Here is a 27,451-nt window from a genome sequence, read left to right on the forward strand (position 1 = left end):
GCTCCATCGATAAGAAGAGTTAAGATAATAGAAATCTGAAATATGCAACAGAAATCAATGAGGCAAAATCAGCATGGGGTACTTTTTCAATCAGAACAAGCTTTCCGTGCCTTCAAGGTCAGTCTTTCTTGAAGAAATAACGATTTTTGAAGCCAAATCAATGAGACTCATTCAAGCCGTTTTCCCACAATATTGTTGAGGGACTGACTTTGTTGCCATTGATTAGCTGATTTATCGCATGAATCTATTGTGAGCTCACAATAAATGCAGATCCGCTCACAAGAGTAGCAAAGTGTTTTACAAATATGCTGGAAGAGCTTACAGCTGTAACTTCGCTGTGAGAACAAGAGTAACGTCTTAAAAAGAAAAGCATTGTGTAGTAATGGCCACAGTGGAACTGCAGGTCAGTGGAGATGCACACCGGCCCAAAAAGGCATTTCCTCAACACAAAATTATTGCAAAAAAATGACAAATACATTGTCATGAACACTTCAAAGACCCTGAAATGACTCCCATTATCACAATTTGATCCACAGTGTTCATCCAAACCTGAAGTCTCAGCCCCATCAGTGACTCATCAAGTCATTCGGGATATGTGTGTATATGTGTTCTAAACACGGATGTCGAGAAAACCTACAGTAATGAGGTTTTTGTCATATGTGCCCAGCACACATCCTACAAGTCCTATTGCACAAGTCCATTTACCATCCCACATTCTCTCCTCATCTTCTCCTTTTTTCACTTTTTTCTGTGTTGCTCCTCTTCTTTTCCTATTTTCCGCTTGTCTTTCTTCCACTCATAAAGCAAGCTCTAGATGCACTAATAACATAACCCTCCCTGCGTCTTCTTTACTCTCTCTCTCTCTTATTTCCTCTCCTTTCTTATCTTCACCCCTGAAGGGGTTGTCTGTCTCCTAACCAGCTGAAGCAATGCTTCCGCTGGTCTGCGCCTGGCCCCTATTACCAGAGCATGACAAGGAGCTGCAGTGTCGACTTGTCAGCCTAATAAACATCCTTTATGGCACCCGCCTGGGTGTGTTTTGAGGGGAGTCAGCCAGCCACCAAGCAGTGGACCATTGATTTTATGGATGGCACACAGTGCTTACACTTCCACCCGTCTATTATGCAGTGGACAGGCTGCAATTGTTTTGCCATGCACAGCCATACTTATGACACTCATACTGCCAGAGGCTTTCTATTTAGTTTCAGACATGGTTATCGAGCAAGAGGCAGAAGAGAAAGACAGAGGCAGAATTAAAGAAACCAACACGGGTCAAGTATGGCAGGACTCGGGGCAGATGTACATTTAATCACAGGCTGCTTTATCACACCTTTTGCACAAGACTTTCTGTACCCTTTGCGCAGCAGGTCAAGGTCAATAAAGCTTTTATATTTTCTCTTTGTCTCCAGCTTCTTTTCTTCTTTTCCATAGCACGGCAAAGGTGAGAGGTCGCTCAGCTGCTGAACAAGCTATTCAGCTATTCAGGCACAATAGCAGTCTCACTTTATTTTTCCTCCTCGCACCACCTCGGCCAGCCCGAGTATCTGACAGCATTAACTGTTCCAGGTGCAAATTCACTGGGACAAAAAGCAAAAGTAAAAAAACAAAACCTAAACAACAGAACAGCACCTCTCTGAATAAGCTGTGAGTTCAGTACCACGGACAGCGACTTTTCTTGCCCACCAATTAAGTAGCAGAAGTGAAGGCAGTGAGCCGAAAGCAAAATGCGCCTCTTTAACCTTTGTCCTCTAGCAAGTTATAAATATTCAGAACATTCGGATATGTCATCTTAGCAAGCATGCAGCGTAGGCTAAAAGCTCATTAATATCAAACGTAGCCATGGAAAAATGATAAAATATTAATCGAATGCTTGACATAGAATAAGTATGCGGTTTTGTTTTGAATGATTTAGTGGTTGTTTCCCGTTTATAGATTACATGTCAAGTTTTTTTTTTATTGTTATTGCTTTTGATAATATGTAAAGTCTGCCAGTCCCTCGTTTTCCTGAATGTTAATAGAGCCAGTTTACTGACCTGTGATCACTGACAAACAGGTCAGTTGGTCACCTGAATGATAAATAATTTAATTCTACCTTAAAGACAGTGATATATACAGGTACAAGAGCTAAGGATCAGGGAAAGCACTTAGTGTAATCGTGAGCCTATCTTGCACAAGTGGGGGAAGGTCACATTCAGACTAATGCACCTTTGATTGTATTTGCTATCTGTTGAACTGGCCGTGTGTCATGATACAATGAAATAAGCAATGCCGAGGAAGAAACAACCTTAGAGAGCTTTGAGAAGCAACAGCACTAAGACAGGAAAAGCTGCCAACCCGTAAAGCTGTCAAAGCGACCTTCACTTACCCCTAGTATTGATGGTCCAATCATACGGAGAATATGAATAAGTACCTTCAGGGATTACTTAAAATGAGGCATATTTCTTGGATATGTCTAAAGAAAGAAGAATAAATCATGCGGTGGCTTTATGGCATCGCCCAGAGAGCTGAAGAAGATGAATTTCAAAAACATGTTTTCCTCACTCCTTCCAGCTGTTGTGGTCAGAATAGTGATAAGGACACTTTGCTGATTAAAGAAACGTTTTACAAACACTTTAAGAGAATACATTTTGACTGTACATGTTTTTTTCTTATTTGCTGACAAACAAGGTAAGTCCTATTATTTGTTACATTACAGCATTTCAACTACTATTGGTATAATACTGTTTGGCCTGTGCATATTGGTGGGAAACTGGTATACTTAACCATACTGAGAAAAATCGGGGGAGTGTAGATGTTAAAATGTGTAATTTTAGCCTGTTGCTAAGTGGTTGCTAGGCAACGTGATGGCATCAAGCACAATTCAAAATTTGTGGATATAAATGAGATGTTAGTGTCATTGAATTTAAAATGATGGGATGTCTTTTTAAGCCGTTGTAAATGCATAAATGCTAAAAACGTGTCACTTTAGCCTGTTGCTAAGTGGCTGCTAGGCAACATCATCACATTATAAGAACCTTTGGATTTGGATAAGAACCTTCAGCGGCCTAAGATGTACTGGTGTGAAATGTTTGGTCTAACAAACAAATAAACAAACACAGGCAGGCAGACAAAGTTTCTTGCAGTATAATACTAAGATAGATATTATCTCTAGCAAATGTGCTGCTACAAATCTTGGAAAAAACAAAATAATGCCAACACTTCTCAATTGCGGGATCCCAGAGTGAGGTTCAGACCTCAGAAAAACTGAATATAGTCCAACTTTTTACTATAGATGTTTTAAGTGTGTAAGAAATTGTGAAATACACCATGCATGTTGTTTTTATTAAGAATAATCTATTAATCTAATAAGATGTACTTTTAAAATATTTTATTTTTATTAAAACTATTTTTTAAGTTGTTCTACCTTTAAAAACAAAGTAGCAGGAATATAAAGACACTGTGTTAAATATCATAAAGGGCTATTATGCTGCCCTATCTACTTTCTGACATTTCACTGACGCCTGTTTCGTTGTCGTCTTATACACCATGTGCCCTGCTGCTAATATTTGCTTTACACAAAAGTGACTGAAACCTGCATTTATTCACGTTTTGTTTTTTTAAGCTCTACAGGTTATTTGATTAAAATAAACTCTTGATTTAAAAGAAAGTGCGGCTGTAGCATATTGGATTTTCTGATTAAAAACATTTGTTTTTAGCTATAATGGTCAAAATGTAATAATAAGCATATCTTTTTTTTCTCTTTCCTTTCTGTTTTTTTTAAGCCAGGAAGTCATGCAGCATTAGACTGTCTGTCCAACAGTGTAGGAAAGCATTACAGCCAGTGGTTCTGCTCTCTCTCCCTCTTTGTTCAGCTTTTCTATTCATCTTCTTTAGCTTTCCCCACTATAAATAGAAGGAAGTGTCCATTACTGTTGCTGGACTCCTAAAAGACTCCGTTGTACTTTCCAATCTCTCTGTGCCCGGTTGTAACTTTGCTTTCAGACGCTGGACGTACCAAACACAGTGGATCATTCTACCTTTTCTTGTTGGCTAAAGTTATCAGATGGAGAGCATGTTTAAGGTTTTAATTTCAACACCTGATAAATGTCAATATAATCACATAGTTGAACTGTAAAACTTTCAAAACATGTTTCACTGATACTGTGCTTTATATCTTGTGTGTAAACATAATAACTGAGACATTTGTTTGGATTTTATAGCCTTTCTGGAGGTGGAAGACTGATTTTTCTGTTATTTATAGTAGCATTATTATAAAGGCAAGCTGGCGCAGTATACCTAAAAACCATCTGATTCATCTCTGACACAAAAAGGATCTCTTTATGACTCAGAAAATGAGCTTTGATTTTCTAATATTAAAGAAAAGATCAGACCATGACAGCAATGGCCTTACATTAGTGCTCCAAAAAAAAAAGGAAAAAGATGGGCTGAAATGGAAAATATGAAAATCTTTGTAGGCTGCAGAGCATATTCCTCATCTAATTGAACAGCGCTGAACATGTTGATGCATTATCTATTATTACAAGGCGCACAAGCTGAATGCGAGTGGATAAATAAAACACAAAAGTCAGTAAAAAGGCTGATGCATTATATGTCACGAAACAAATGCGGGGACAGTAGGAAGATTTCACACGCGCAAATAATCATGCAAATTCTTTGCGTACTGTAAATTTGTATTGCAATAGTGTTGTCAGTGTCCACGGGAAAGAAAAAAAATGTGACAGTTTGGTAATCACAGTGACAGGAGCAGGATATTGGATTTTACCTGCTCTGTCCAGGAAATGACACATTTATCTATTCAGTACGTTAAGAGATAAATGTACACATGTACTGTACTCATGCACTGAATAAATGTCTAACGCACAAGAAACACACTCACTTAGATGCACGTGAAATGCGCTGCCCCACTGAGGCCGCCACGAGTGCAGGGGTGCTCGCTCACTCATCAGCTCAAGAGTGAAACACAGAATTGCTGTCAGGAAAAGGCACAGCACAGCGGGGGTGCGGGGTGGGGGCACATCACTTGAATGCTGGACAGGTTTCTATCGATTCTGTCAGGTACACAGCAGCGCATCGGCAACTGAGTTCATTTTTGTTAAAATAAAGAAACAAAATCTCATGTTTTTCCCTTTTATTTGTGTCTTTTGTGCGAAGAACAAATGCGGAGGTGTTAGATAACCCATGAAAGCGCCCAACCTCTGACAGGTCTGCCAGTTCGTTTGATCAGGCAGCCCTTTGGTCAGATGACTGACTGAACAATTGCTACCACTTCAGAGTCCATACCAGTCTTCTATAGGAATACATATACATGTTTTTTTTAATAGATGCAACGATCAACTGGCTGATTACCAAAATCAAATTAGTTTCAGCTGATGGACCACGACAGGTTGGTGCTTTAGCCTGAGTGCACATTTCTAGAAACATAACTGCATGTAGTGATAGGCACTGTAAACATGCAGATGATTACAAACACTGCAAAGTGATCTGCATAAAGATCAGCTATCTAAAATGAAATATGTGCCGCGCTCGCGGTGTAGCATGTTGCATTCCCCTCCTTTTCATAAAACAATCTGAGCACACACTCATTTGATTCTTCTGTGCAATTTAGTAAAGTGTAACTGCCGTTAGACTTTTATTGGCTTCAACGCCGACAAGATCAGCTCAGCTCAGAGAACACAGGGAAGCTCGACACAGCATGTTAACACCACCAACAACTAAAGGTGTAATTACAGCTCCAAACGCTACTTTCCACCTTTTGGAATAAGGCTGAGCTGTATTCACAAGGGGTCTCCACAGTGAATTGCCCCACATATTTGATATCACAGATTTTTTTAATGCTCTCCTAGAAGTGAACTGGAAATCTTTAACTCGTTAGGAAAATGTGTAAACTACTACAGTACGGAGCTGCCGTAGACGACAATCAATACCCCAACAAACTTTTTTACAGGTAAAATATTTTATGGATAAAATGTAAAGAATGTTTAGTCTGTGTTTAAATATACTTCTCACACTATGACACATTTTCACTGACGGACAGGCAATAAAAAAAAATATTGGGCCGAAAAGTCAGGAGTAATTGGTGATCTGTTATCCCGTCAGTTTTTGAAAAGAAGTCCCAGATGTACATTCACTTTAAATTTGCAAAAGCTTGATGAATGGCCCTTTCGACATTGTTAAACTAGTTTCATTGATCTGGACTGTAGATTTATTGATTGAGACCGTGATTAATGGGCATGGGGTTTAATCACGCTGAGATTAATTACTGAAGACAAGAGCTAAAAAATACTATGAAATATCACCCCATATCTTAAAACCTTCCTAATAATGAGCAGGAATTAGCTTTTGTGGCCATGCTATATTAGATCTATGCAAAACAAGGTTGAAAACAGGACTTAAATGGTAACATCACTTGTTCTAAGTTTCTTCCAATCAATCATTCTGTCAGACAAAGTCACAAAGTGCCATTTTAATCGAACTTGGGGTTTTTCATTTTGGTGCCGTGGGCTTCATATCCTGTACTAAATGACCAAATCCTGAAGCTGTATGTTTGAGGGCCCATCTCTGCTGACATTCATCAGCAGGTCATTTTATCCCCACTGTAGTTAACTATTCAGTGCACGCTGTTACCAAAACACACAATCCAAGAGCAGCAACCGGGTTATATTTGTAAGTTATGTGGTACTGGGCTCTTTTTGATTTTTTCGATACAAGGACGTTATGGTCAGAAAATTGGATCCAACTCATCCATTAATGCTGAAATGCTCTCAGATGATTCATGCTACATTATTTCAAAAGCCTCATCAAATCACCCACATGTATCTGCCTCAAACCTCTCACCAAAACAAGAGAAAACGCTGCAAAGTAAAGTAAAATGGAATCCGGCCACACGTGGATCCTCTGAGAGCAACACAAGATCAATGAGAGTGCTTTTTTTAAAACAGCAGGGTTGTCCTCCAGCCAGAGTAAGAAATGATCTATGTAGATCTCATTAGCCCCCTATGATGACAGACGTACAACCAAATGATTAATGGCCAGCTGGAGAAACAGGAGAATTATTGATGTGACCTTTAGGAATGCCTCTGTCCAGGAGTGGCATGCCTTCCACTAAAATGATCCAATTTGACACATCCATCCTTTTCTCTTTTACCTCTATCACTCTCTTTCTCTTTCTTTGTCTTTAATGCGGTCCAGGAAACCTATAAAACATTACAGCCCGCTCAGGCCTCTCTTTGTATGTTAGAATAAAGCCTATACAGTGAAACTTGTAAGGGGCTTCTAGGGTTTTGTGCAGGAATTGGTATTATTCCAGCTGTATAAAGCACTCTGTCTTTATTAATCTGTACTTATAAAGTCTATAAAAGTGTTTTAATGAAATGACGGTTGAATAGTCATCGGCCGATTGGATTTTATGGGCATATCCTTTGTGAGGGGGGAAAAAAGTGAAAGTCAATAACAGTAGACTGTGTCATCTCAGATGATGAGGTTTTAATGACGGGGAGCCATCCAGTCACCTTTCCACAACCCCCAAAGATAAAGGACCACCGGCAGCGAGCAAGGACAGTGAGGGAATTAATTCAACATTTTGTCTTTATGTGTGTGTGTGTGTGTGTGTGTGTGTGTGTGTGTGTGTGTGTGTGTGCGCGCGACTGTGCGAGAGTGGTCGATGCAATGAAGTGTGGCCAGGTGATGTAGATAAGAAGTCTAAAAGACAGAGGGAGGGGAGGTCTGTGAGGAGGTAGCAAAGGAAAAGGAAGCACACAATAAGAAAGTCTTTTTTGTTGTATATTTCCATTATTTCCATTAAAAAAAATGCACAATAAAGGGCACAGAGAAGCGAGGGAGGCATAATGAGAGGTGCAGTGGGTATAGAAAAAACTCGGGGGAAGGAGGTGGGGGAGAACAGATGAGGGAAGCATAAATGAAGGAGGAGTTGTGGGTGGGAACATCCGCCAATGGGCACTGCCGCAAGGCTTTGCAATTAATTGGTTTGAACGTACACAGATGTTTGCATTTTGCCTCAGGCCCATGCTTACCTCCCCATATTCTTTGCTGCTTCTGACGGTCCATAATCAATACGGGGGAGCTCCAGCCCGATTCATCTAGCTCGCTGACTTACCACCATTAATTTGAAGCTCTCCGTAGAAAATACATAAAATTTTCCTTTTTAAATTAAATCAATGGTAAAAAAACCCAAACAAACACAAAAATATGTACATTAATAAGAAGAAGCACTATTTTTTGTTACATTTTATCAAAAACATCTGTGTAATTCAATGGTTTTTTTTCCATGAATGTGCATTTGAGAAGCTACAAAACACAATCAGGCTTTCATCAAATTCATCATGTTCTAGGATGCAAGAGGATTTCAAAAGACTGTTTAAGCATCACCTGTTTAAACCACAGTTGTCATTAATATTTAGTCATATCTGCTTACAAAAATTGCCATGCAGAGCCGCTGATCACGCGGCACGATTTAACACGTGTACCAGAAATGTCAAGGTTACGGGGAAAACACCTCAAACAAGAGTATGGATCAAATTTTCTTGCTCCACCTCTTGGCATTACTACTAATACAATGAAAGAAAGAGCAGCATTAAATAAAGAAGAGCCTGCCACTCAAGTAGAAATACTGTCCTGAATCTAAAGCAGCTTTGGGGAATAATTCCAATAAAAACATCAGCACTGTGAGATTTATAACTGAGCTGCTTGAGAAAAACAGGTACTGGCACAGAGCGGCTTAAAATATAGAACATTTATTTATTTATTTTTAATGCAAAAGTGATCTGATGTACTCTCCTAGAGTTGTGCAATGTATATTTTTTAACTTTTAATACACAGTGAGAACACACAAAGTAACTTCTTTTAAGGGCAAAGAAAATACATTTGAAACTTTAAAACCAAAATTTTTTCCTTTCTTTGTTTACCCAAATTTATATGCACTCATTTCATTTCAGTGTAATGGGACAACTAACGCTAACGCAATAAAATGACACCCACATCATTGCTTGTGTTTGTACCTGTTACAGAGACATTAGGAAAAGTGTTACATGATCAAACTTCTTAGATCTTATGAGACATTTATCACAGCATTTGTTGCCAGGAAGTGACCCTGATTTATTATGGCTGTATACAGGCTGTAAACTTTATTTGAATTGTATTTTTATTAAGCCGTTCTCATGTCCAGTCTCCCAGAGGCCATCGTCTTTATTGACAAGCGATACGGGAGTGATACGTCTCTCCCTTCAACTTAATGGGAGCTCCGGGGCTTAACGGTGTGGCGTGTCACCACGGACATTCGCTGTAATATTTCTGCTGCTGTAAAATTGAGTGCAGGTCCCAGCTGTGTTGTATCAACATCTATATCTTTCAATCCATCTTTTCTCTCCCTTTCATTCACCATTAAATAGAGGTGCCATGGATGCCATACTAAAGCACTGGGACTAGGTTTCATCTGCTTAAACCTTCGGTGTGTTGCTTGCTTTCATTTTTGAAACGGCTCTGAGAGCAAGTGTTACTGTAGATATTGTCAGGGCTTTGAAAAGAGCCAAAATAAATTCAGTCGTGCTGCTTAGTTCTGGGCTCGCAGTAGCCTTTAATCAAAGCTTCACTTTATGTCAATACTTCTCTGAGATATTTTTATATTTCTTTTATCTTTTCTGTTCACATTTGTTATGACTCACTGACAACACGGTGCCTCTGGAGGCTAAAGGCGCTTTAAGATGAGATTCCGATTTTTTATTTTTTTTGTCAACGATGGATACCCTATGAGAAATAAAGTCATACAAGGTGAGAAGTGCAAAGCAAGAGATCCCTCCTCCACAAAATCCAATAAATCACAAAAGCAAATGCATAACAAACACCAAAAAGAAGCCGGCTCAGTCAATGCCTGCAGATGAACAAGCTCCCACCTAAAAGGAGAACCAGACTAAATCGACATTTTTTCATTACAGTTACATACTGTAGTAAGCAAACCAAGCTACAATGTGTTATGTCTGTGTTTGAATCAGTATCAACAATTCAGGTAAAATTACAGCATTCTGTACATTTGCTATAATTAACTTTTACCCTACTTTTGCATACAGTAAAACCTTTATACGTAGTTGCATTAAAGAATGGAAGAATAAAATTCAAATTATATGTACACGATTGATAGAAAACTTACCAGATGTTTTTTTTTTTTGGTCCAAATGACATCAGTTCTTGCAGAAAGTTTGCAAAGCATGGGTTAATATGGATTTGTTCGGGTTTTTTAGTATTGTGTAATAAGTAAAAGAGGTCATGGGGCTACGACATGCACTTCAAACAAAACCAATTAACTCTCATGCAATGTCTCCATCTACTAACAAAATGTACATCAAGTCCAATAACAATACCCTTCTAAAGTGCACAGCAAACTCAGTGACAAATGTAATGGTTTCTTATTGCTTTACAATAAGCGATGGATGGTCTGTTGTCTAGAGTAAATTCAAAGAGTCAGTATCAGGAAATGTTCAGTTTGCATTACCAGTAATTCAATAGTGCCATAGCTGTAGACCTATCAAGAAACAGGAAGGCCTTTTTCAATGAGACAAAATTACAACTGTAAGTCTTGTATGCGTTGTTTTGCATAAACTAAAAGCACAGTTGGATCGGAAAACACACAATGTGACTCTATCAGTCATGGACTGGCCTCCCCAGAAGAAACAAAAGACAAGCCAAAATCCAAAGAAGAGCTTTGAATGTTCCTGGAAAACTATTCCTGAAGAATAACTAAAGAAATGACAAGAATGAGAGTTCGAGTTGTGTTAACGAATAAAGGTGTCATACTAAATACTGACTATCAAGCGTCATATAATTGTACAAACTGTGTTGGTGCCTTATAGTCTGACTATTATATTCCATATTTCAATAAATCACTGCACCTAATTTCCATTTTCTAGCAAAACAAAAAGCACTGAAAGATGGCAAAATGCCGTAGATCATTTGAATTTCATTTGAATTTTATCTACAGGAAAACATAAAAGCAATGTGCATGCAGGATTCCTGAAATTTAAAAAAAAAAAGCCAAGAAAATCTACATGAAGCCAGGCAAACGACGTGCTCTCTTCTTATTCAACACCGCAGATAAAAAGTATAATAATTTTACCATAAATATAGTCACTATTCAATGCTCACACCTGCTATGAAGAACACTAGATGAAGACATTGAAGACTGGGTCGATGGAGCTGATAAATGGCTCATCTTGTTCCTGTGAAAGGTCAGAGCTCTTATTATTTACAACACTGGATCTTTGTCACGGCTCAGTGACACTGACCTTGCACAGGTCTTACATCCCTCCGTCTGTCTGTAACGGTGTGTGTATGGGATTTCATTTTCTATGAACGCTTACATACTTCAGATTCACAATATACAACATAGATATACACACGTTCTTCTACTCTTCCATACATGTACAAACACATGTGCGCACACAAACACAATAAATACACAGAGTGGTTCTCAACCGGAGTGACCTTGGTCTAGATTAACAATGGACCTAGAGGAGCAGACCTCATTTAGAAATTCTCTAAGAGAGCCACGGTATATTTTTGTTATTCCTCATGGGCAAGTAGTGGTATATACTATGCAAGAATTTGGAGATCCTTTCTTTTTAAACCCTAACAATAGCACACAGAAAAGGGGAATGGGGTTTGAAGCTAACCAAACAAACTAAATTTTATTTGCTTCATTAGTGTACAAAATTCATCAAGTCATTGCTCTTAGGGGCAAAACGCGGTCAAAATGGCAGCTTGGCAAGCTGCTCTGCTGCAATCCATTACAAGCTCTTCCTCAAAATGTTGCCTGAGGATAATTGAATATTAATAGCTGTTAAGTTGCTTGTCAGTTTATTGGGATAAATGGTAACATTTTAAATACCTCTGGAGGCTTGAACAAGAGAACATGCTGTTTGTTTTAGGATACATTTTAATGCGAAGGAGCATGTGTGAATGATGTATGAATGAGTTTGTGCTTAATGCCAGGTAAAAAACACCAGGTACTGTCAGTGATTTAGTGTCTCCCAAGTAATAAATGTGGAGTTGTTTATCAAAAACAATGCATTACATTCAATTTAGACATACATACCCAACAGTGTAATGTTTTATTTTGTAAAAGCACATCTTAAGACAACAAAAAAGCCTTATTTTTGTGAAACATCACTTGGAAATTTCATCATGTAACTGCTGTGTGTTTTGTGGTGACAGTGCCAAGACAAAGGGGTCAGAAAGAGGGGGAAAAATACCAAAAAAACAAGGTGTTTTTGAAAAATGACTCCAGGATATCCGCGGCTTCAGAACAAATAAAAGCTATGTGTTATAATCCTCTACATTAACATTTCATAAAGACATGATGGACCTGCAGCGACTCTCAATGAAGTGACATCAAAAAAACACCCTTTCCCCAAATGTGAAAATAATGCGTTAATCTCTCAGTATGAAAATGCATCTCCAAACGCACTTTAAAACAATTTTCACTCGACTTAAGCGCCACAGATGCTTGCCTTTAAATCACCTCGCATACACGTCCCCGATTTAAGTCTAATTCAGGCACAGTAAATGCCAGCAATATGGTGCCTTGGCTAGATTACTTTGGCTAGTTTATGAACACAAGGTATCAATCACCCATGCTGTCCCCATTTTATTTACTGCCACTGACTACTGCTGATGATTCATGATAATGATAATTTTGGGATTTGTCTAATGATACTGCTGAGACAAGCAATCTCAGCAGACGGATGCTGCACCCTGTCATTATGTACAAGGCCACCACCGTTCACATCAGCTGAATCTTTAATCTGAAAACCCTAGGTGTTGTTTTGATTTTAGACAAAACGTGTCCTTGATGATCTACACCCTGCAGAGGCTTTGGATTTATGGATTGCATCCAGCTGCCTGCAACACTAAAAAAAATGGCAAATCAGCATATAAATGACGGCATTATTGAGAGCGCTAAGAAAAACATCAACCCACAAGTCCATTATATTAATTGGAATCGCCTTCACCGTGGCAGGCATCGGCTCCAGTCGCACTGGGGTCGAGTGGTGATAAATGAAAGGCCGGAGTATGAATATAGCCTTGACCAATGATATAGCAGAACATGCGAACAACTGCTCCCTTTTGTTTATACTGACCTTGTAATTAATCAGGGAGAGGCAGGGAAGTTGGAAAATGCATAGGAGTGGTGAAAGGTGGACGGGTGGGGTGGGGCCAGAGAGAAGGCAAAGAAGGGGGGAGGACAACGCTGGGAAATCCTGAGTAATGCCAACAGTCAACAAATTTTCCAAGCATGAAGAAACGAGATGATATATCTGAGGTATCAGGAGCCCCTTACACCTGGTATGTTAGGACATAAAATAAAAGTATTATGTCAACTTGTCTTTCTTTATAAGCATGATGAGCTATAATCTTTTTTTAATGCCAGTACGGCCAAAACACCAAAATACATTTAAGACAAATTTTTTACTTTTTTCCGTCACAGTGATGGATGATTTGGGATTTCACCTTTTATGTTTCATACAGGCCTAATAGACTTATTTTGTAATTTTGACTGTAAAATTACAAAATAGCTCTCCATTTGAATTTACGGTACTGTGAAATACACATTGGTATAATTTAGGCAGAGATGATTTTTTCATGTCTGTGTTCAGACAGCAGTGCCTTGTTAATGTCTTGCGCCACCATGATAAACAAAATATATCCACAAAGCTTCTTCTCTTCTTTCCGAAATTATTTGAATTTTATGTCTAGGACAAACTATAGATTTTTTGTATTTATTTGGAAAATGTAAACAAAAGGTGAACCTATTGTGGATGATAAAGAGACCAAATCAAAGTAACAGAAAAAACCCAAAAGGATCCAAAATGCAACAAGGCAAAATCGGGAAAAGCTGGAGGGGGAGACTGAGGAGGACAGGAGTATTTATACACACAAGATTTACATTATAATAGGACTGAACAATGAATCAAAACTTAATTAAATGCAGAACTGACCTCTAATCTTACCTATTTTGGGTTACTTTGCTTTGTTTTTTTCTTAATGCTGTTAATTTTTTTTAAACTCTGTTAGTACTTGCCCCAGTATGTAGGTTTGTGTACTCTCCACATAAAAATAAACTACCACTTGTGTTATCATGTGTCTTCACCATGGAAGCATCATGAAGGAAAACTTAAACACCGAGCCGACTGCAAATTTTGTGTCCGTCCTTTGACTTTATTAAAGATGACATTGAACAAAAAGGAAATGGAAAAACTTTTGAAAAAACACTTTTGCCAACTAAAGATAATAACACGAATCTGTTTAACATTTAGAGCATGGAAAAATCATTAATAAGTTATAATGGTGCTAACTGTCAAGATAATCACGTTATCATGTTGGAAACCGTTTTGGTAGCTACTTCATCCTTAAGTCCTAAATCCATTCAGAGTGTCCTCAAAAGTCATATTTAACTGCAGTTCTCTGTCTGACATTATAGTAAATGGGAAAAATTGTGAAGGACATTATCTATTTTTTCTGCTTTGGAGTAAACATGTAATTAATCAAATAAGAAAACTGTTAATGAATAATCAATATCAGTCAATATAACGGTTATCTGCAGCTTTATTGAAAAGCCCCATAACAATCGATCAGTAACCTATGAACATACTCAATTCAGGTTATTTTACACTAATAATGATAAAAATAATAATAATAATAATAATAATAACAATAATACATTTTATTTATAGGTGCCTTTAAGACCATCAAGGTCACCTTACAATAGTACAAACAGCAGCAATAATACAATATAATAAAATATAGCAAAATAAAATACAATTAAAAGAAACAAGCATGAAAGTATAAAAGCTAAGCAAGGTAAAAAATTGACTATGACCAAATCAAGAGTATGCGGTTCTGAATAGATGGGTTTTGAGACGTGATTAAAAGTGGTGAGAGAGTTTGTGGTCCAGAGATCTGGTGGAAGTGCATTTCAAAGTCTCGGAGCAGAACAACTAAAGGCTCTGAGTCCTGTGGCAGTCAGGCGAGCAGGTGGAACAAACAGAAGGGAAGCTGAAGAAGAGTGGAGGGTACGAGGGGGTGAGTACGTATGGAGAAGATCAGATAAATATGGAGGAGCGAGGTTATGAAGCGCTTTGAAAGTAAGAAGCAGGATCTCAAAATTAACAGAGAGGTGAACTGGAAACCAATGGAGCTGTTTAAGAACAGGTGTTATATGTTCAGTGGATCTAGTTCCGGATATAATATGAGCAGCTGTATTTGAACTAACTGCAATATATGGAGAGATTTATGAGGTAGACTATAGAGAAGAGAATTACAGTAATCTAAACGAGCTGTGACAACAGCATTGACATGTACTTCACTGTAAAAGAGCCAAGCTGATAATTGCCACCGAGCTAAATTTGTGATCCTCCTTTAAAAAGTGCTGTAAGAAACACTTTGAGCCACACCCACTAATGGTCCATTAGGAGATTTGGTAATCAAACCAAGCTTGAGGCAAAAATGTTAACAAACTGACCCACAACAACACACAGGTTTCCCCGGTGTAAGTACAGCAGGGTAAATCACTGTAGGTGAACAAGGTCTCGCACTTGCATAGCTCGGATTACTTTCTCTTCATAAGGAAGGGCAAAATACACCCTCCTGCTCATTATCTCTCTCCTTTCATTAGCAGCAGGATGTCTGCACAGTAGAAAGTAGCAGGAAGTGCACCTACACTTTTCTGTCTGCTACAAATTACATCCAACACACACACAAGCACACACCCCTACAGAGACACAGTTTTGATCTGGACCTATCAGAAAAGGACTCACAGAAAATTCAAACTTGACTTGGATAAACTTAAAAAATAAAGCAGACCTGATAACACAAAGATCTGCTTTGACTATACCCAAAGATAATTGGCAGCAAACCAAATCACGTCCACAAAGAGACCGAAAGAGGAGAAAGAGAAGAACAGCAGCATCATGATGCACAACCAATTAACAGGGAGTCAAGGTTAGCTTGTACTGCACTTGTCACTTCACAATCACTGTCTTACACACACACACACACACACACTGCAATGCAATGATTATGAGGTGTCACACAAAGAGCTGATGACACATAAACCCAAGAACTTTCAAAATGTAGCTGGACTGTCCCGACCTGATTCATGATTCCTCCTGACTCATTTTATTTGGACCAACCCCACTTTGGTCTTGGCTTTTTTGGTCATTCCAGCGCTTCTCCACTAATACTCAAGACAACAATTTCCTAAAATATCCCTACTTATTCAGATGATAGTTCTTCCTTGGTCATTGCACTGATTTTTAATGTTCTAGCAGCCTGACATCATTTCAGTGTTTCGTTCTTTGTGTCTGTAAAAGAAAAGTCCTTCAGAGAAACCACATTCAAAATCATCAGATCCCCTCACTCACTGCTAAAATATATAAAGATTTTTTTCTGTTATCTGTTCAGTAATTTAATCCTTCTTAATTTCCCACTGCCTAAGAAGTATAAGAAAGAGCATACTTCAGCTTACTTTAGAAAAACACCTTATAATTAGTTATATAAAGGTTCTGAAACTAAGACTCAGTCCACAAAAACTGCCATAAGACTTTGGTGTCCAGGGTTAAAGCATTTTATGTGAGCTCCACATCAGAAAACAAGAGCTCAGTGTTTACAGAGTTTGTCATTTTTGCTAGCTGTTGATCTCTAGGCTATATAATAAAAGATACAATCCAATATAATCTAATAAGAAATAGCAGAGGCTTTTCAACAACAGGACTAAAGATAAACGCAACAAAGGGTCTCCTGCTAATGAAGCAGCACGACTTCAGGACTTGGAGTGTGACTGCCTCATGCTCAAGATGGTGAAGAAGAGGTTCACCAGTGAACTTGCTAGTTTATCGCAGTGATTCTTAAACATTATTATCTCACAAAGCACATAATTTATGAAAACAATTTCTAATGCCGTCCCTTTAATCTAATTATAGTTCAAACTATGACTAACTCAAAGGCACAACCATTGGTGTGTCCAACTACTTAGTTATGTCTATGTACAGTATGCATGAGAGTAAACTGGTAAATTACATATGTTTTTTATTTGGCTGGTTTACATTAGCATTGACACATACACATGTCTCCAGCACAGGAGAGAAGAGAAAGGATGAGACACCAGAAGAGTTAATAAAGAGGAGAGATACAGAAAGCCTGATAAGATGCTCGGTTCACACAGCCTGTCTGTTCTAAAGGAGCCCACGACACACCACAACAGAAAAAGCTATCAAGGTTGGAGAATGTTAAAAACTGACTTCTCATTCAACATATGAGACATTCAGTGATGTAAAGACTTATTTTTGCTGGGGTTTCAATCGTGCTGCCAAATAAAAATAACAACGAAATTGAATGATTGCACTGATCTTGTTTCTGCACCTGTTTGCTACATTCGTTTTATTCTAAAATAGCTTGGGAATTATGCTATTGTCAGGTGCAACGCTAAATATTCTTAGTCTTCCCAAATCTGAGGGCTGAACCAACAATTACAAAAAAGATATAGTGCCGTATACTTTAGGCCTGACGGACCAAAACAAGCAGAGAAACTCATATTGGACGCAACACAAGGTTGTTGAGGGTTGTTTATCGTGAATCTCCCATTTTAAATTCAATAACTATCAAGGTTAAAAACAGAGCTACTTGTCATTTGCATAAGAAACTGTTTGATTTACTTTGATGAATATAAAATTGGATGGGATGCTATTCTGTCACGTTAGCCTTTGGAACAACAAAAGAAAAATAAACCAGTATAGATTTAAAAACACAAAGCTGATATATTTCCTTTGTGCTTACTAGTTTTATAGCCGCTCTTAACCAGCTTCGGCTATTATTCAAACGGGCACTGAACAGAGAGAAAGACGCAGGTTTATTTAGCAAACACAAGAGATTTATTTCATCTCTACAAAAAAACTAAAATATGATACAGGTTTATAGCGGAGTCATAATTCAGCCTTGAGAAAATATATTCATGCACAATCTGATGCATTACAAGAATTTATAATCAGTGGAGCAACACCAGCCTTTGATAGAGATGTAACTCTCTGGGGTGCTACGCTACGCATTTCAACACACGGCAATGCTCATACAGCTGAGCTACAGTTTTAATGTCATCCACTGATTAACCTGAGTGCATGTCACACGAAGATTTCTCACACCTGTGAGACGTTTGTCAAAGAAAAAATCTCCATTACCTACATTAATACAGGACATTTCTTTATGTGACGTAGAATTTAGAAAGCTTTTTCAAAGCGACTAACATCCGCTTTGTTTAAGTTCTCATATTTATAGAACGTTTGACTCTAGTGTACATGCAGCTAGAAATTCAGTCAGTTAACTGCAAAACTGCCTTAGCTCACACATTCAATGGCCACGTTTTTAGGCTATTCAGTACAAATATCTAATCAGCCATGGCAGAAACTGAATGCATTTAGGCATAAAGACATGTTCAAGATAACCTGCTGAAGTTCAAACCGAGCATCAAAATGGGGAAGAAAGGTGATTTTAGTGATACTGAATGTGCCATGGTAGATGCCAGACAGGCTGCTTAGAAACTGATGATCTGCTGAGAGCACGGTCAGGTCAAAATACCCAATGTTGGACAACATGAAAGCCCAGATCCATTTTCTTCTTCATTTTCTTCCATTTTCTTTTCTATACTTTCATAGGACCAACTGATCACTTCTTAAATTAAAAACAGCCCACCTGAGTATCGTTGCTGACCATGTCAATCCCCTTATGACCACAGTGTACCTGTATCTTCTGATTGCTGCTTCTAGCAGGATAACTCAAAATGTCACAAAGCTCAAATCACGTGAAACTGGGTTTCTGAAGATGACAATGAGTTCCTTGTACTCAAACGACCTCCACAGTCACAAGACTGGAGTCCAATAGAGCACTTTTGGTATGTGTTGCATTCTTAGTCTTCCCAATCATGGATGTGAATCAGGAGATTCCCAACATGGATGTGAAGCATACAAATCAGCAGCAACTGTGCGAAGCTGTTGTGTCAATATGGACCAAAATCTCTGAGCACTGTTCCAGCACCTGTTGAATCGTTATACCATGAACAATGAAGGCAAACAGGTTCAACCCACAATTAGCATGGTGTCCCTAATAAAGTGGCTGTTGACTGTAAACCTATAGACCACTTTGAGTCAAAGTCTTACGCAAAACCACTAATCTTATGAACCTTTGCACTTCAAACACAAAGTGAGTACAATAGCCTTTTGCATTACACACTTCAGCACATTTCAGAGTTACGCCGGGTTTTATAATTTGACACTTCAAAAAGCCGACACTGTTTGTTATGTAGACAGATAATCTTTTTTTTTTCTTCCTCATGAAACAAACCACAATAATAAGCCCCTCCTGCCCTAAGGGTCAAAAGTTTTCTAATATGCTGAACTGTTTACAATAAAAACTTCATATATTGACAAACTGTCAAGACCTTTGCTGCAATCAGGCAATTTACAATTCACTGACTCAGAGAGCTGCAGCTATACCTCGAAGAATCACACAACCATGTTCACGGATAACATTCAGTATAATAGTGTAGCTGAGCTTTTCCACTTACTTTTACAGCTCCACCTGCCCACTTTTTTACTTTAGCATTGGTTGACTTTATATGGGATTTAAACACTAATAAGAACTAATAATAATATGAAGAATAATACTCCATTCATTTTGAACATAGTTTTACAAGCTTAATGTAATGAGTGTTTCCCAGTCAAACATAAATTCAACTATTGAACCCTAGGTGTTTTATGAATAAGCATCAATATAGGACATAAGAAGTTGTTGTATATTTTAAACTATTTGGTTTTATTAGGCTGCTCAGATTGATGGCAGTCCTCCCTGAGGTCCAGATTTATGCAGCCATATGAAAGGTTATGCCTATTTTCTGTATGTGTGTGCCCGTGCGTTGCTCACTCCAGCCAGCCAAAGTAATGGAGCAGCCCCATCTGGACCTAACACACGGCCCAGCCTGTTCAACCTGTCAGGGGATGAATGTGCTCCAGAGACGGACTTTGTGCATGTGTTTGAACTACAGGCAGAGGCTCTGAGTGGTCAGCCAGGAGGAGAGGCTGAAAACCTGCACCTGTTACTGCTTCCAAGATGGAAAGAGCCAACAGAACAAAAGCAGCGATGCAGTCGAGAGCAAAGGAGTGGTGAGACAGATAAAGAAAAAGAAGGAGAGAGGAAAATCAAAACGAGGAGAAAGGGACGAGGACGGCGGATATAGCAGAGATGGGTTGGTTTGCCCGCCCGTATTTGCCTCCATCTCTGTGTTGTGTGCTTTATGGATCACAACAACATGATCAAGGCGTAACTTTATTATGGTGGCAGCTTTTGGCTGTAGTTTAAAAGACTGATCAATTTGGCTTCGACATAGCCCTGCCATGCTGCCCATGACTCCGCAAAACATTCAGCTGCTTGGCAGCACAGAAGGGGCTGGCGGGCACCAAAAGAAACGGATTGTAGCTCTGCAGAAAAAAAAAAAGGACCGTAGCCGAGTGAATGAGCTCATTTTCTGCCCTCTCGCACCATCTCATCTGCACTGGCACAAAGCAGTGCTGTGATGTATACTCCAACACAGCAAAAATATTCATTAATTCATACAATAGAGCCTATAAACCACAAGGAGGACTGAATAATCACGGCTTTTCTCCAATTATGATTTAAATGTAAATGTCTTTTCACAGCACAAGTTATCTCTGCATTTTAGGGAGTGTGGACTTATTTGAGGATTCCAAGCTGCAGAGCTCATAAAACTTGAAGGGACCGAGAATATCCAGCTCATTTCTCATACCGGGGAGAACAGCAGCTGACAAAAATAGCCAGCCGGCACCACCAATTTAATAGATTTAACAGCCATTAAAATAAAGCGTCTTGTTTAATGTTGCTTGCACATCAGAGTGACTCATCTGCCCTTTCGAAGCCAAACATACGCACTATATCACTCGCAACAAACCTCAAGCGAGCCGAGTGTCGCGAAGCTTTCCCCCTCATTTTCCCGCGTTAAGAAATATCAAAACTCCAAACAAACACACTCACAGACTTAAACTTACGCCTACACATGAACAGCTCTTCCCTTCCCAGGCAGACTTACAAAATAAAACTCCTCAGGTGGAATGATTTACCTGTTGAACAGGATGATACGCTGCTGAGAGCTTCCATTTTTCACTCGGGGGGCTGACACCTTTGCCCCAAAGAGTCATAAAGAGACAGGGTACCATCCATATAGCAAGCATAGCTCATTTCTCTGTTCTGCATCCAGCTGCACTTTACAGTGCTTTTCCAAACATAGCTGGAATAAAATGTATATCATAAATACATGTGTAAGGGCTCCCGGAGCACTGCCATGCCAAGCAAGGATACATAAGAGCTGCTGTGTTCTCTATTTAATGAAGCTTTTCTCTAAAAGTCTGGTGTCTTTATAAAGGGACTTAATGGTGCTTTCTTTAAAAGAGTAGCCCTTTATCAAGACAGACTCAGACTGCATCAGAGATCAATTTCACCAGAGTTCGGACATGAAAGCACTTCCTCGTGATGACTTCAATCCATTTTGCACACTCTCGGAGACTTACTTAAGAACACATGAATTGATATCCATTTTGCAATCAATAGCTGTTTGCAAAATATGACGTTCAAGCCATTTAGATCTGCATGTTGACAGAAGGCAGTAACAAATGTTTATTTTACAAGAACCTAATTAGGAAATATGTTTTGGGAGTTTTATTGGAAATGTCCTGGTTTCATTTTTCTTTCTGGGAATGTTCTTTACCCTAAGCATTTTCCAATTTGATTACAACAATGATAAATTCTGAGGTCTGACTTTGACCTTTCTTTCCCAAACAGCTGTGTAAAGCTTGCATTTAGCTTCACGCTGTAAAAATGAGGGCGCTCAGATATTTATATATGGCTGGTTTTCAGTGATAAATGCAGGAAACTTGTTTCTCTTTAAATAAAAATTACCTGTATAAAAAAATCATAAAGAGCCTCAAGCACTTTGAACTCATTGTGCTATAAATCCTACAAAGCTAACTAACAGATATTAGATTGTATGTAAACTTTTGTCTGTAAAGTTGACTTTGTAGAGCATCAGCCCACCCACCTCTCCTCAACTCCCCCGTTCCTCTTTGGGCCTATTTAACCCTCCACCTGTGATTTGGTTTCTGACAACTGGGTAACCTAAATGTTCTCTCCCTTGACCCCGCAGTAACAGCACCAGTAGGCCGTGGAGTCTTTTTATCCAGCTTTATTTCAACCTCCAGAAAAGACAGGAAGACGGAGAGCAAGAGGAGATCTGGCACACTGTTGGTGTCACAGTGCTGAGCTTTAGGAAAGGGCCAGTTGGATCTGCTGAGATGACTTGGCAGAGCCTGATTTGTTACATGATTTGGCCACCATTCCCGCAACAGAGCTTCATTCAAATTCATCTTCTTTTTATTATAAAGCAGCAGCCCATAGTGCTGCTTCCTTTATAATAATTATGCACGACCAGCATTTACATCTAAATTTGCTTTAAACGCTGTTTATCAGATGATCAGCGAAGTTGCCCTTCGACCACTGAAATCTAATCAGTTTTCTCTTTAGTCCAAGTGAATGTTTATGCCTATTTAACATAATTACTTTGAGGCCTTAAAGGGATATCACATTCACAAAAACAGGACAGTGGCGGCTGTGACAGTGGAATAAAACGAACCTCATAATAAGTGGTCGCTGTGGCCGTGCACCCTGTTCATATTTGCCAGAGAAGAAAGGCAAGTTAAATATAAATCATTAAAAAAATGATTACTTACTAGTGTATTCAGAGTATCACCAAACTACCAAAACCACCATTAACAACATTTGCCTGACTCAGCAGGTTTTTAGCAAATAAACCTGCAGAGTTTCTGGTTGATGAAGGCCCAATAAAACTAACACAGCTGATGATAAACCCAAACGTCATCAGTTACCTTTTTTGGTTGCTTTACCTGTGTAACAATTTTTTCGCTGAGCTAAGCAGTGGTTGTTACAGCTATCAAATAACGTGTTGCTTTTACAGCTGGTCCAGAGGTTTGACATTACTGATGGTGCAGTTTTCAGTTTGTTGGTCCCCTCAAAGACATCAGCTTCCTTCTTTAAATCTGCCTTGCTCATTAACAGGGTAGCGCCTCACTCGAGTGCTACCGCCTTGTGTTTGTGCACACTTTCATGTGTTTATGAGTGAGTTTTAATCACACTTCTGATGACAAATGACCGGAGTGTGCCCGGTGACTGAAACTCTATCGCACTCAGTCGCACACATACACACAGTTTTCAACCTCCAGCGCCCTTCATGTGGGCCCTGACATCTGTTCCCATGGCAACTCTATCAATAGGGGACTGACCAGGGTCAGAGAGCCTCTCCCTCTCTCTCTTTCTCCTCTTTGCACAAATCCTGACATTTGGAGCTCTCTCTCGCTGTGTACCTGTTCATCCCCAAACATCCCTGATGGTATATTTTCTCTTTCTATCGATTTCTCTGCTCCGTCTCTTGTTGGCTCTTGTCTGTTCAGCTCAGTGTCAAGCATGTGCATACAAGAAAACGGACACATGCACATGCTCATGATTTTTTTCTGACTCTACTAAAGTAGCTTTACATTTTGCACTTATCTCACACTGGGCCTGATACAGATGGAGTCCCTTTAAGGCCACCCTTACTTTAGGCCAGTCGTCTTCTGATTGGCTGCTCCCTTACCTGGTTTTCACATCAGCTGCATGTGGTCACTGCCTCCTGTGTTTGCCCATGTAGAAGTTCTGAAAACAAACCTTGAAGTAAACCTACTAAAAGGTTGAAGATTTTTAATTGTTGATCGGAAAACGCATCTAAAGTCCTTAAGCCCAAATCATATCGTGAACATCCACAGCGACAAAGATTACAGCAGGACATCCATGTTTAGTGAATACTATATTTATTACCTGCTTAATGTGGAACACAGAGATGGACTTTCAATAACACTGTGTATGAAATACTGTCTATGTATGGTTCTGTCTTAGATTGCATGTTAAAGAAATGTGTTGAAATATCAAGTGAATTGGAAAACTTGTGCTGTTTGGAAACACAAAGGTAATGTAGCGAGTAAAATGCTATTCTGCTGTTGCAATGTGTCTGTATACTATCTCTCTGTGCGGCTTATAACCCAAGCCTTTACATATACAAAGGAGATGTTTAGCTATGTTGTTAATATGCCTGCTGTCAGTACTGAAACTGAAGCCATTTAATCTGATTATCAATACAAGGCAAACATTTCAGAGATATAATATTTCTTACAAGTTGTACTTCCAACTTCTGAACACTGCACTTTGTGCAATCTCGCCATTTACGAATAGCCTATAAAACCCAGCTTCATACTGGTTTCTCTTAATGAAGGACTCCTCTATAGCAACCAGGTTATGGTTGCTATAAAATGTGGCTTATGTTTGATGTTAGTCTGAAACAATGTACCTTATCAAGTGCTGCAGTGCTTTCTTCTTTAAGAAAAGCAAGCACATTCAACTTTGCTTCACAAACAGTCTGCTTCTACATAAGCAGATCCATGCAGTCTGAAGTCTGAGCTTTTAATTTATTATCAGCCTTTTTTTTCAGAGGTTGTCCTGTCTTACACCCTACCAACACTGGAGCTTGATCTGAAATGCAGGTACATCACAGTCGAATTGGCAAATTGTTTAGTATTCAATAAATATCAATAAATCATGTTTAGTTCCTTACTCGTAATTCCCTCAGTTGGGACAAGATCTCAGACACCACTGGCTGAAATGAAGCCAAAATCATGGCAGAGCCTCCACCATGCTTTACAGATGAACTTAGGTGCCTTTTATAAATGCTTGAATGGTTCATAGTCCACAGTTAAGTCACTTAAAAAAACAAAACCGACTCCTCTGAAAATGGACAGGTACAAGGACTGGACTGAAAATGAGTCAAAAATCAGCCAATATCTGAAGAACGCCACTCAAACTTATTTTAAAAAACCCTGACTCGTTTCAAGCAACATATAAAGAAATGAGGGGTAGCTCAAGATTTTTTGCACAATATTGGGAAAAGAAAATGGGAAAAAAAAATAGATCCACTTAAACATTTATTAAACAGGACTTAATCTCATCCTATTGAGACCAAGCTCTAAATCCATATGCACTCTGCAAATATGCATGCATTTTCTTACAATGAGTCAACCTTTGCATTCAGAACAGCTTTTTATCAACATAAGTTAGAATGAGCATATTCATAATAGCAATTATTTATACCCATACACCATGAATTCCGAAAATGTCAACTAAGCCAGAATAATGAATTAAGAGAAACATTCAGGGATTTATTCAATGGGAACTCGACTTATTGAAATGAGTTGCTGCATTAGCGGAGATGGGCATAATTATGAAATGAATGCAACTGCATAATGGGCTTAGGGTTTTTGGACAATACATAGCTCCTCAACTACAATCCTTTAATTAAAAAAAGTATGAGACAAGAATTGGATGCCCTGCTCTTTTTTTCCCTATATGATTGTGCTGTTGCTTCCTCATTGAAAATGTTCAATTAATATTTATAATTGTACGATGCATATTTTAGAGCACGTGGAGTTTTCTGAGTAACAGCGTCTGGTACAAACTGATGAAGAGTCACATTGGTGTTTGGAAGACAGGATTAAATGAACCGTCATGTTGTGGAAAAACAGAGATGGATGAAACTGTTGTTACGGCTTTTTGCTGCAACGACAGCAGAGCGAATCAATCCCCGTCCACCAATGACAATCAGGACGGGAGAGGCAGCTCCATCTCATGCGATATTCAAAGCGCTCGCTATAAATCTGGAGTTGGTTAGGGATGTGTCAATAATGGTGTCACTTTTTTCTCAACATGGAAATGGTGTTCTGGCCTGAGCTAACCCGGTTTAATCCCACTCCCAGTGGTATACCGCTGAGTTGATGCAAGTCGCACACTTTGTTGGAGAGAATGCCAATGGCTGTCAGACAGCCACCTGCCCATGTGTCTCTGCCTAGGGAGGTGCTGCCAGGCCAAACCCCACTGATTAGGTTATTTCTGAATCTGATTGTGTCCCCACTTCCACTTGTAGTTTTTAAAGAGAAATAAGAGGAGGGTAGTTCTGGCACAAGAGAGAAAATGCCCTCTATCTAATCGCTTCCATTTTTTTGTCCTTTCCTGATTGAAAAGTTTCCCTTCAAATAAAAGACCTGCTGAAAACCTGCAAAGGTTTTAGCACGTCTCATTTGCTTTGTTGTAGTTCTTAAAACGTGCCTCATTTTTGGATAAAAGTTCCTTTCTCTCAATGTCACAACAAATGACATGCTTAGAAAAGTAATTGCTGGCTATAAAAAATCCCTAAGATACTGCTTTGTTTAACTATCAGGAAATTGAATAAAAATATCTGGTTGCTGTATAATTTCAAATCCCTGTCTTGTAGCATTATGCAGTCTGGGATAATAAAGAAAAAGAGGACAACATGTCCTTACTTCAGATGTCTGTGTGTATTGTGTGTTAAAGACTGCACATGCAAAAGATCATGGTTATGTTTAAACAAAATGCATTTAATTCATATTCACTGCTGAAAAAAATTGTGTCAGTCGGTGCAGAATAAATTGCAACTTTGATCAACTATAAATTTATTTATTTATGAGTGAAAAATTACACACTCTCCCCTCAGCTACTGCACTGTGACAAGTTCCTGCTTTTTTGATTTATGAACCTTCACGTTTAATATTGCGGTCTGCTCCTTCTTTTGCACCTTCATCACTTTACTTCAGTTGCCACTAACAAACTGTGGAGCAAACTTACAATGTCACTTTGTTGCCTTCCTCATACTTATGTATGCCTCAAGTGGGATGATTCAGTCTGATGACCTTTAGTGTACTTGCTCAGGCTCCAGGCTGCAAATTCGCAAACACATAAACAATGCAAATAAATGTAAAACCAAGAAGATCAAAGATGTAAGCAGGAAAAGTTGACTTTAAATCCTAAATCTTTCTTTATATGTAATGAGTCATAACTTTAAAGTTGTCACTAATTGGGAGGGGAAATGCTCATGTCTCATCTAAAAGCAAGAAAACAGTGAAATGAGCACAATCGAAGTGATGGTATTCGACTTTTCACTTTTTATTTGATACTAAGAATCTTTTAAATCCCACTGATTATGGCGCACACACACAGACATACACAATCTCATATTAGCTCACCAGTTGGAGCTAGCAATAGCAGTGGCAGCACCGGTAGCCTGTTTTAGCCTTCTTTAGTCATGCTAACGTCCATCCATCCCATGCAGGATATGGTGCACTAGTCCCAACATTTTCTCACACAGCCTACTTATAATTCTTCATTTTCCAGTCATTTTATATCATTTTCTATGTCATGCAGCACAACATCTTTGACC

General features: G+C 38.8%; 1 protein-coding gene across 7 annotated transcripts in view; it reads right to left on the reverse strand.

Annotated features, from left to right (window-relative positions):
• Positions 1 to 27,451, reverse strand: part of tnr (tenascin R (restrictin, janusin)) — a 196,039-nt gene that overhangs the window by 137,265 nt on the left and 31,323 nt on the right. For 3 of the 7 annotated variants that reach the window (XM_025900160.1, XM_025900165.1, XM_025900159.1), the window contains exon 1: positions 8,031 to 8,079. The exons of the other annotated variants lie outside the window; for them this stretch is intronic. In XM_025900160.1, coding sequence (XP_025755945.1) covers positions 8,031 to 8,064 — 34 coding nt within the window. In that variant the 5' untranslated portion in view covers positions 8,065 to 8,079. Of the gene's footprint in view, positions 1 to 8,030; positions 8,080 to 27,451 lie in introns of those variants that run through there. 7 annotated transcript variants of the gene reach the window in all.

This window comes from Oreochromis niloticus, linkage group LG18 (genome assembly GCF_001858045.2).
Source record: "Oreochromis niloticus isolate F11D_XX linkage group LG18, O_niloticus_UMD_NMBU, whole genome shotgun sequence".
Classification (NCBI taxonomy): Eukaryota; Metazoa; Chordata; class Actinopteri; order Cichliformes; family Cichlidae; genus Oreochromis; species Oreochromis niloticus.